The sequence below is a fragment of the Arachis hypogaea genome, chromosome 7 (assembly GCF_003086295.3).
Source record: "Arachis hypogaea cultivar Tifrunner chromosome 7, arahy.Tifrunner.gnm2.J5K5, whole genome shotgun sequence".
NCBI lineage: Eukaryota > Viridiplantae > Streptophyta > Magnoliopsida > Fabales > Fabaceae > Arachis > Arachis hypogaea.
The window spans coordinates 1,607,416-1,619,749 of record NC_092042.1 but is presented as its reverse complement, the minus strand read 5'-3'; the positions used below and the strand labels follow the sequence as shown (position 1 = coordinate 1,619,749).

Here is a 12,334-nt window from a genome sequence, read left to right as displayed (position 1 = left end):
CACATTAGCAAATGAAATTTTTTTATGCATTTTATTTGAGTGTGTGTTGAAGTGTTGCAAACAAATACAAATTAAAGAAAACTAAATGTTTTTTTTTATTATTATTATTAATGTTAAACCGCAAATATTTTTTTTTTTTTTGAAAGCATAAGAAGAAAAATGTTTGTTATGAACAAAAAGTACTTTTTTTAATTTTTTTGGACATTTTTTTTGTTAAGCGGATTGGACAGTTTTTAATACCGTTTGCGCTTTTTCTTGGGTATTGGGCCGTATTTTTTTGTCAGGGCCCGTTTCTGTGAAATATATTAAAAATATAAAGCCCATTAGATTATTTTTTAAAAATGTGAATGATTCGATCCATACCAAAAAAGGAAAAGAAAATAGAAAAGGTTTGTAGGTTGGGTCATCCTAGCCCATACCCTGATACCCATGACCAAAAATATAAGAAAAAAATAAAAAAGGTAAATGATTCGGACATGTTAATTGTTAACAGTGAAAATAGATTTAAGGTGAGGCAACTTTGACTTTTAAGTTAGCCTTTAGGGAAACCAACATTTTCTTTTTTATTTGGCAGAATATGTTTGTTGGATGGATTTTATTGACTTTATATTGTGAAATGAAATTATAGAGAGCATAAAAGCCGAAGGCCACGGGGAAATATCAAGGAGGTGCTATTTTTCTTATGATTTTATGTGCTTTATTTTTGTCTCCGTAAATTTAGGATGAAAAATAAGAAAAGATTAAGTTTTGGATGTGAATCAATGACTCAATGTATATCTGAAAAGACCTCATATATGTGTGTTATCTCTAGAATCTCCTATGAGTACATGTAGTACATCAAATTATAGGTGACATTATATGTTTAATTTAATTTCTTAGGTAACTTAATTAGCTGAAATACCATGCAATTAGGTAACATAATGCACATATTATTTTTTGAAAAAACAAAATCACTCCAATATTTTCTCTAAAATTTAGATACTACAAAAAATTATCCGTATAACAACTAATTTAGCGACTGATTTTAACAAACAATTTTCAATCAAAAATACCAAACTTATACTAAAATCACTAATAGAATTGATCGTTAAATGACGATCAATATTTCGGTCGCTAAACGATTACTATTAGCAATTAATTTTATTTGTTGCTAAAATTGATTGTTATTCTAATATTTTTTGTAGTAAAAAAATATTACACTATGTCCTTAACTATATTTTGTAAAGGGGCTTGCTATACATACAAGTAAAAAGGCCGTACAAGTTTTACAAATTATCAGCCCAAACTTCATTAACACGTGCATTAACTCATTTTGAATGGAGCGTAACTACACGCGCCCCACTCAAACGGTTCCTCTTCGTCTTCTTCTTCTTCTTCTTCTCTTCTTCTTCTTCTTTTTCTTCGTCTTCGTCTTCGTCTTCGTCTTCTTCCTCTTCCTCTTTCTCTTCTTCTTCTTCTTCTTCTTCTTCTTCTTCTTCTTCTTCTTCTTCTTCGTTTTTTTTCGATTTTCATGGTTTCTGAAATTCTTCTTCTTCTTCTTACTGCACGTTCTTCTTCCTCTTACTCTTCTTCTTCTCCTTTTCTTTCGTTTCTGCACGTTCTTCTTTCTCGTTTTCCTCTTCTTCTTCATTTACGTCTTTTCTCTCTGTTTTCTTTTTTTTTTCGATTTTTCATGGTAAAATCGTTTTTGAAGAAGAAGAAGCAGCAGAAGATGAGGAGGAGAAAGAGAAAGAGTTCTGAATTATGCATAAGATGTACTTCAACGAATTTTGGGTGTAATTTTTTAAATCCTTTGGGTGTATTTTCTGTAACCCTTTGGGTGTATTCCTATAATCGTTTAGGTGAATTCTTGTAACCGTTTGGGTGTATTTTCTGTAATCCTTTGGGTGCATTTCTGTAATCATTTGGGTGTATTTGAGTGATATCTGACTGATATCTATGGGTGTATCTGACTCATATCTATGGGTGTATCTTACTGATATCTATGGGTGTATTTTTCATTTCAGAAAAAATGGCAAGCATTAGAGAAATACACCCAAACGATTACATAAAATACACCCAAGAGATTACAGAAATACACCCAAACGGTTACAGGAATTCACCCAAACGATTATAGAAATACACCCAAATGATTACAGAAAATACACCCAAAGGATTTAAGAAATACACCCAAAATCATGCATAATTCAGAACTCTTTCTCTTTCTCCTCCTCATCTTCTGCTACTTCTTCTTCTTCAAAAACGATTTCAGAGCTTGATGTCAAAAAACAATAGAAATCGAGAATAACAAAAAAAGAAAACAGAGAGAAAAGCACGTAAATGAAGAAGGAGAAAGAGAAGGCAAGAAACAAAAGAAAAGAAGAAGAAGAAGAGGAAGAGGAAGAAGAATGTGCAGCAAGAAGAAGAAGAAGGTGCAATGAAAACGTGCCGTAACAGTATGTGGAGGAACTAACGTCAACGACGAAGAACAAACCAGTGAGAAAGGAGGAGAAAAGAACGATCGAAAAAGAAGGAGAAGAAGAAGGGATGTAGCGCGTGTAAGGAACGTAGCACTTGCAGCGAATTTTGGGGATTAGAGTTTAATTGGCTTGTAATACTTACAAGCCCTAATCGCTTGTACGCAGAGTTTTTTCCAACACTTTTATCTATTATAAGCATTACTAATTGTGGAAGTTATTATTATATGCCGAGAATTTCGGTTACTTTTTTTTTTATATTTATCTTGGTTGCTTTTAACAAAATAAATAAATAAAACTAAAAAAAAACAAAAAAAAGCCAAAAAGGAAAAGAAAGAAAGGGTTCCAAAGTTTCTTTTACACATATCTCATTCATTCCCTTCCTTGTCTTGTAAGAATATGGTACTTTAAAATATACAGATAATAATAGAACTGAAAATTAAAAGTCCTATGATCGATGTTGTAAAAAGATTAGATAGGGAACCAGGTTCTCCAAGCTTTATATACTTTTTCCAATCCAATACTTATCTATTTATCTTAAAATTTTCTTTTTTGACATTATCTATTATTCTATCCTTTTTCTCTGCGTCTAGTTTCGACAACATTTGTAGTTCCTTGTTAAGTGCTGTAGAAAAATAATAATAATAAACATTGACATTAACATTAACATATGTTTGAGTTAAGGACTTAAGGGAATGCCACGAAGCAAATTAAATTAAAATATATATTATGTACGTAATGTTTTCTTGAATGACTTAGAATGCTCCTTCCGTGACAATAATAATCATGAATTATTTTTGTACCAAAATACTTAATCATCTTGTAAATTTCAACATATCAATGATGATTGATGAGATTCCCAGAAACTATAAGAAAGTTTGAATCAACTATAAACTAGCCAAATCATTTGGATTGATATAGAAGCAATAATGGAGTATTAGATTTTGAGTTATATGTTAAATTTTAATTACTATGTATCAAGTAACTAAGATGGGTTGAATTTGATGATTGGCACCGTTTTTATTTATGAAAGTTCGAAATACTGATAAATTTAATTATAAATGAAGAAAATTAATTTTATGAATAGATTTCGAGAAACAAAAATATCAAACATAAATTTTCATCATGAATATAGGCTTGTTAGTATTTTAAAACTTTTACAGAAATGATAATTTATTTGTAAGTATAAAATTAATTTTGTCATTGCAAATCTTTTATGTTATTTTTTGTCCATCCAAAATTCTAAATCAAACGTGTTTTGCCACTTAAGTGAAAGAGATTAATTTTAATACAATAACGGTATAAAATTATACAATAGTTTAATTATTTTTTTTTAAATAATCATTCATGAAATTAATAAAAAATAGTTATTTTTGTTAGTAATGTACTTTTGTATAATTAAATATACGTGTAAAATTATTTTACAATGAAACTACATCAAATTTAAATTAACTTTGATACAACATTTTTTTTATGAAAAATATAAGTAAACAATAAAAATAGTAAATAATGTGAATAATAAATATATAAGATGTTCATTTTATTACTTAATGTGTAGATGATTATTCTAATATTAAAATTTAGGTGAATAATTTAAAAGTATAATATATTTTAATTTAATTAATAATTATTCATGTTGTTTAAAAAAATTATTAGTTACATAGCATAATTTTTTTTCTATTGTTTTGTCGCTAACACGTTCTAAGTTTAGATTTTCAACAAATCATCACCAACATATTTTTATGAAACAAAACACAAATCCAAATACACAAACACATACACACCCACCCCTTAACACATATCATTACTTAAGTGATTATTAAACTATCTAACTTAACACTCACCATAAAATATCTAATAATTTTTAATTACCATTGTAATTCAAACCTCAGAAGATTGCCACATGACAAGTCCAACTCAAAGAGGTGAACAATGAAGATAACCATTGCCAATTTGTGGGGGCAAATAGTGATTTGAAAATTGGCCACTACTTACCATTCAATTCAATTCAATTATATAACTATTTTTCTATCTTCATTCTATGACAAAATCCCTGAAGAGCAGGTGATGAGACTTTACCACAACATCATCCAACGTTGCCATCTGCCTCACAATAATTTGCCACACACTCATACAGGGTCATTTTAGTAAAATCACAAAAAAATTAATCATACATATATAGCTACCCACCACTATATATTTAAGAAGAATGTTACGTAAAAATGCGTAAAACATCTTTTTGTAAAAATACTTAAGTAGTGTTTGATGGAGAAATAGAAATAAAAAGATTAAGATTGTGAGACAGAGATTAAGAAATAGAGATTAAAATAAATTTCAGTATTCTATTTGGTACAAAATAGGAGACAAAAATTGAAACAAGAATGAAACTCTAATTTAATGTACACAAAGAGTAAAATTGGGATTAATTAATTAAAATGAGGATATTTTAGGTATAAAATGTTATTAAAATTTCAGTCTCCATTTCTAAAAATTTTAATCCCTGTGTCCCTACTTTTTAGAAGTACTAAAATACTAAAATTTTGGAGACAGGAATAAAAATTTTAGTACCAGTCTCTGAACCAACAAACATGATATTGAATCTTAGTCTCTCAGTCTCTGTTTCAATACCTCAAAACAAACGCTATCTTATGTGTCGTATTATTATTGGACATATTAATAAACCGGTTATTTTTAAATTTCTTACCAAACTAGAATAAAATCGATTTTTTTAACAATAACAATAATTTGCCACACACTCATAGAGGGTCATTTTGGTAAAATCACAAAAAAATTAATCATACATATATAGCTACCCACCACTATATATATAACCCTCTCATAGCACTCAAATTCAATATCACCAACCACTTCACCAAATTGGAAATTAAAAAAAAAAATTAAAACCAACCTTCCTTAACTTGGTTTTAATTTATTTAATTTAATTTCCCATATCTTATATTATATCAAATCATCACAATATGGATCAAATAAAGTACCAAAAGATTGCATCTTGTGTGACAGAAAGCATAAAGTCTCATCAAAATGTGTTTAAGATTACACAAGTTTTGGTGTCTTTATCTCTTTGTTCATTCATATTGTTTTCATCACCTTCTTCTTCTTTCTTGCATTACTTCAAATTCTACTTGTCAACATTCCCATTCCAACTCTTCACACACAACATAGACAAGAATTCCATGTTTCTTCTTTGCAATGGGCTCCTTGTCTTTGTTGGGATCACAAGATCTTTCTCTGGATCAAGAGATCATGATGATCAAGATTCTATTAAGTATGGTGAAGAAGTAGAAGAAGAAGAAGAAGAAGTGATGATGATGGAGGAGAAAACTGTTATTGAAGAGCATAATATTATTGTAGCAGAGGATGATGAAGTATTAGAAATCAAGCAATATGATGAAGAACAAGAAGAAGAAGAAGCTGAAGATGATGATAACATTGTTGAGCAGATCATTGTGGTAGATGAAGAACATCATCATGATCATGATCATGATCATGAACAAGTAGAAGAGGAGAAGAAGCTTCATGAAGAAGAAGAAAATAATGAACTGTTTGATGATGCAGAACAAGAAGATGAAGAAAATGTATCAGAAAGTGATGATCAATTTCTGAGTGAAGGAAACTTTGAAGAAGAAGAAGAGGAAGAAGAAGAGAGTAACATGTTAAGCACAGAAGAATTGAACAAGAAATTTGAAGATTTCATAAGAAGGATGAAGCAAGATCTAAGAATTGAAGCTCAAAGGCAATTAGTCATGGTTTAATTAATTACCAATAATCATTATTATCTTTTTTTTTCTTTTTTATCTTTTCTTTTTTTCTTTTCAAGGGAGGCATAGTTATTTTGTAGGTCTTTTTTTTTTTTGTTTTCTGTTTATTAATAACTTAGTTTAGTTGTAATATCAAATATGCAATGCAATTTTTCATTATGTGGTTGCATGCACAAATTAAGACCAAGCTCCTACGTACAATATTTTTAATAATGTTTTTCGATTAAAGTCATAATCCAATCACATAAACATGATAGAACAACATTAAAAACCTATAAAAGAATAAATAAATTTATACAATTTTATTTATTCTAACAATCTATTTTCACAAAAATAGTAGTAAGCACATTTTTTTTTATTATAAGAAGATTCAAACTCACGATTTCTTAGATGAATATGAAAAGATTATGCCATTTTATTAGCATAATAATAGTAAGCACACTTGAAAAAAAATAGTCTTGTATTTTAATCATGTGAATTCAATCCTTCTTAGATGTGTTTAGTAAAATGATAAATATAATAGAATAAGACACTAATATAAAGATATAATTACAATATATTCCAATCTTACTATAGTTTTCTTATAATATTTATTTAGAACTATCAAATATTTCTCTATATTCTTATGCCTATGTATTTTTGTTTTAAAATATTAAATAAACAGAACCATTATGATGACATAAAAATTAACATATGCTCGGTAACCCTTTTTTTAAAAAAAAAATCAAAGAACTTAAAAGTCATAGCTTACTATGATAAAATTATTAGAAAAGCATTATATGAATAACAATAAATTCCTATAATGTCTTGATAATTTATTATGCAATGGATTTGTTGCAAATTTACAATATTTTAGTAATTTGACGCCATGCATGATGAAGGGAAGGATTTGGATAAATCAACATGGAAAGGAAAAAAAAAAACAAAAAAATCAACATGAAAAGATAGAAATAGATTCTCAAGAATAAATGTTTTAGTTTCAATATAATTCATTCATTAAACTAAAATTAGCTATTTGAATATTGTTGACAAAAGACATGACCAATTTAATTAGTCCGTTTAATTAAATGTTAAGAATTTAAATTTAGCTGTATTAGTTTGTGTATATAATAATTAATTGACCAACAACAAATACTTAAATAAAATTTTGATTTGCGACGAATTAGTCTCTCGTATTAAAAAATTCATGTGCAACAAAAAAAATTAATTAGTGGGCCATTACTAAGTATATAATATACATGAGTTGAATTAGCTGTCAAAAGTGCACATGGAACCACTTGTTTGGTGGTTGTTATTCATGTAATGTCTGGCTAACAAGTGGTTTTGTATGAAAAACATTATTAACTCTGTTTTCAACATACATCTGTATGATTCTACAACATTCCAAATTCCAAATAATTGAAAATAGTAGTTTTCTAATTCTATGAGCCAGCTCATATGGTATTGTCCAAAATATGATTGATAAAGTTGAGACAATCAGTGATTAACAACTGATGTTACTGATAATGATAACTATCATCAAGCATAATTAAAAACACCTATTTAATGATTCCAGCAGCAACATTGCAAAGTGCAAATATTTTTGTTTACATAAGCATGCATCATCATCCATTTCTTTATTTATGCTTGTTCCTTTTAGAGCCCCATTATTTTTGGAGTAAATTAAATATTCTTTCATTATTTGGCTTAAACTGGCGGTTATTGAATCTAATCTTAAATTATTTTTAAAAATATAATATAAAATAAAATAATAAATAAATTTTTTAAAATTTATATTTTAAATAAATTAATTTTTAAAAAAAGATTAATAAAATCTTTAGGATAATAAATATAGATAAATTAATTTAAATTAAAATTTTTTATTTTAATTATAAAAGCTAATTTAAAAATAATGTGTCTACATCTGTTATTATAAAAAATTTTATTGATATTTTTTTAAAGACTAATTTATTTGAAGTATAAATTCTAAAAAGTTTATTTATGACTTTACAATAAAATAAACAATAAACTTAGCTTGCACATACCCAAGATGTTTATTTACTTAAAACTTACAAAAAATATATTACTGAACATTATTATATATAATTCAAAATTTTTATTATTATATATCTGTTTTAATCTAAATAAAAAATTGCACTTTCTTTTACCTAATATATATAGACACAAACATGATTAATTTTTATGCTTGATACTGCTATTTTCACATTTTCACCACCTAGAAACTAAAAAGCATCTCTTCTTTTTTCAAAAGGTAGGTCTAAAAATGTTTGAGATAAGAATGCAAGTTTACACTGCTTTTGCAGTTGAAAAGAATAAGAAAATTTTTTTTTTCTCATGAACCCATAAAAGAGTTGACATGCAATTTTTTTTATTTTTATTTTTATTTTTATTTTAAAAAAGATTACCTCCTCCTTTGGAATTCACCTTTTATGCATATGAATAACTGAAGTACGTACGGATAAGCATTAAGTTAATGATTGCACCAAACATTATTATGAAAATGAAGCATCACACAAATATCACCCAGATGGCCCATGAATATGGATATAGACTTCTTTATAAGCTTCAAATAATTGCCAAATTATGAGGGTCCAAAAAGCTTATTAACTTTTATAGAAAGCAGCTTTTATTAATCTTAAGCAAAAATTTTGGCTGATTTTTATGTCAAACCTAGTCTCTCTCTCTCTCTCTCTCAAATGATTGAATTTTAAATTTTTAATATGTAACAAATAAAATATAACTTGAAATTGCATAGAAGGCACCTCAAACAATTCAAAGTTCCAGCTATGTTATTTTATATATATAAATTTTTCAAAGCAAAGAAGGGTACAATAGGAATGTATGTGTGAATAAAACTAATTAAGAGGCTTGAAAATTGGAACAATCTTAAAAAAAAAAGAAAAAAAAGACATAGACTACTCTTCTTATTCTTATTTCTGAAAGTGACTTATTAAGATTTTGTCAATTAATTATTAGCATGCAATGGTACAAATGGCCAAGAATTAATAAATGCCTTTACACTGATATGGCAGAAAACTAGGGACCTTTCATTTTCATTCTCTTAGATGGTTTTTTTCATGACAAACAAGTTCTTCTTAAATGGATCCTCTATCTAAATCATGGTGTGGTCAATCTCGAAATTCAATGTACTTGCATTATTTCCCTTATTATATGGAGGAATAATTAGTAAGGCTGCATGGAGCATTGCATGTAATCATGTATTATGCTTAAAAAATAACAAATAACAAAATGAAATTTAAGATAAGAATTTAAATTGGTGTGGTAGGGTATATAATAATGTTATGTTTTTATTGATCATGATTATATTTTAATTAGTAGTGTATGTTTTATATATGTTAATTCAAGGGAATTTTTTATGTATTATTTTTTCTCCTATTTCAACTTATGATCATTAACATTTGAATTATATTACTAAGAATTTAACTAATTCAATTTTATTTAATTGAACTAATCACATTGAAAAAGAACTTATTATAACAACAATTTTTAAATTTTTAAATTTGAATATCAAAAGTATTGTGTATATAAAAAAGCAGCTACAAAATTAGTGGCAATGGATTTGTATATAAATATACATGTTATTTCATATATTTTTTCAACTAAATAATCAATTATTAAAATAATCAAACATGTTGTTATAATAGGATAATCAAACCTAAATGAATAACCAAATTTGTTCATAATATGTAATATAATAAAAAATATTATAAATATATATTTTTATATAAGTAGTTAATTAAGGATTGATTTTTAAGAGAAATACTTTATAATTATTAGAATTTATTATTTTTAGTCATTATTTTTATTTATTAATTTAATTTTTTTAGTTTAATAATCTAACAATATGTTTTTAAGTCACATTTTTAAATATTAATGACAAACTACTGGTTAAAAATAATAAATTATGCTAACTTTATAGTATTTTTTATTTTTAATTTATATATAATATGATTGTTTTAATATTCAACCTTTTATTTATTATTTAAACCAATATTGGTGGAGCAATATTAATGTAGAAGAGAAATGAGAGGAACCTTCCAAACTTGATGAGACTAATCCTAAGGGACAAAAGCTACATAACATTAGTATATAGTATAGTCCATATATATTAAGATAATATAGTCCTACAAAAAATACTAAGACTGTCCTTGGTGTCCTACAAAGTACACCGATTCATGCATGAAAATAATATAATAAAACTAAAGCAATAATACAAAGGGAGAAAATTCCAAGATGTGCAAGAATTAGTAAGAAATAAAGGTGGAGATTGTTACAACTTACATGTCAAGGGTAAGAAAGAGCATCCACGTGAGTTCCTATATATAATTTGGAAGCAATGGTGTGCTTGCTAGACAAAATTATTGATCAAGCTATAAGCGTACGTGGATTTAGAAGAAGTCACATTTGATGTATGTGCAAGAATTAAGAGTATGAATCGTTTGTGTTTGTGCATTAATCACATTGATTAAGACATATGATAAGGATTGTCCATTTTTGTAGCAATAATGCATTCTAGCTAGCTATATATTTATATATGCTCAATAATGAGAAATAGGAGCTGTATATGTTTGAAATTGATTTACATCACATATTTTAATATCAATTATGTGAGTAGATTTCCTTAGTCTTTTTCATGTCACCGTAAGATACTGTTACATAATATTATTTGATATACCGAGTCACATGATGAGTTGGATGCAAAACTTCAGCTACCTATTTTGACATTCATCTTAACTTTTTTTTTTTTATATACGATCAAGGAATTTCCAGAAAGACCCTTCCATTGGATATTAGGCTTTTTTTTTTTAAATTTAAAAAAAAATATTTACCATTATGTGTTGTCACTTAATTAGCAGTGACTTTATCCACAATAGTTGTAGTATTCTAGATTTATAGTTCTGTTTTTAATCGCTCTATATATTTTTTGTTCCGAAAATTACTTAAAACATTAATTTGGATTTGAACGTGAAATTTAAACTCCTTGTAATTTACATGTAATTTATAAGGACAGGAAAATTATTACAAGAGCTATGATATACAATAGTCAAAAACAAATAGTATATATAGCTTCTTTGATGAGGTCATGATTTATATAATTTAAAACAAAAAAAAAAAGAGGTCAAACTAGTTTTATGATGATATAATTGTTCGTCCTCCTGATCATCATGTCTAGTTTTAAAACTTTGGTATATATCATAAAAAATTCTTGGACTTAGTGTTTCCCTTCTACAATTATAATAATGTTCATAGGGCACTGTAGAAGCTACTATACTACTAATTAGAGAATTCAAGTTTGATGTAGGTGACACGAGTTTAGGAAAAATTGTTAGGATATAAGTACAGAAAAATTCATGTCTAGAAAACAACATTATGCAATGGCTAGTATTATTCATGAAAGATTGACATCACCATTTTAATTACTCTGTAGTTATTGGTATTTAAAACGAGATCCTATAAGATAAAATAAAATAAATCCTAGATATTAAATCAAATCAAAGCAAACAAAATTTGATATCACCATCTCAGCGTATTAATTAAGGGTAGTCAAGCGCCAAATCTTCTTGATATTTCTTTGATTTTGGTTGTATCTAAAAGGTTTAATTATTCTGTTGGTTTCTCTAATTTTATAAAATTTGTAATTAGGTTTTTATACTTTTTTTTTAATTGAGTCTTTGTATCAATTTTTTTTAATTGGGTCTCTATATTTTTTTCTTTTTATTTAAGTCTCTGTACTAATTTTTTTTAGTTGGGTCCTTATAAAATTAAGTTTATTACTATTAAAAAGGACCTAATTGAAAAAAAAATTAATGCAAAAATCCAATTAAAAAAAAAACAAGAGATCTAATTAAAAATTTTACAAAATTATAGGAACTAATAGAATAATTAAACCTATTTAAAATGGTGACTAACTAACTAACAAATAGTAATACTTTTTTTTTAAATTAAAAATAATCAAAAAATTATGCCATTTGAACTATATAATTCGTTGCTGTTTCATACGAGAATTAGTTGGTGAGTATTGTGTCAATAATATTCTCTACTGTAGACTAAAAAGAAGGGTTACTTTAGTACAACCTA

At 26.6% G+C, this 12,334-nt stretch overlaps 1 protein-coding gene across 1 annotated transcript; it reads left to right on the top strand.

Moving 5' to 3' along the window:
- Positions 1 to 5,305: 5,305 nt before the first annotated feature.
- Positions 5,306 to 6,422, top strand: LOC140174433 (uncharacterized). The gene has a single exon (XM_072198928.1). The coding sequence runs from the start codon at positions 5,435 to 5,437 to the stop codon at positions 6,227 to 6,229; it is 795 nt and encodes a 264-aa protein (XP_072055029.1). The 5' UTR covers positions 5,306 to 5,434; the 3' UTR covers positions 6,230 to 6,422.
- Positions 6,423 to 12,334: the final 5,912 nt, after the last annotated feature.

What these genes read in the sequence shown, in the direction of transcription:
- LOC140174433 (XM_072198928.1), top strand. Translation starts at nt 5,435, where the DNA reads ATGGATCAAATAAAGTACCAAAAGATTGCATCTTGTGTGACAGAAAGC.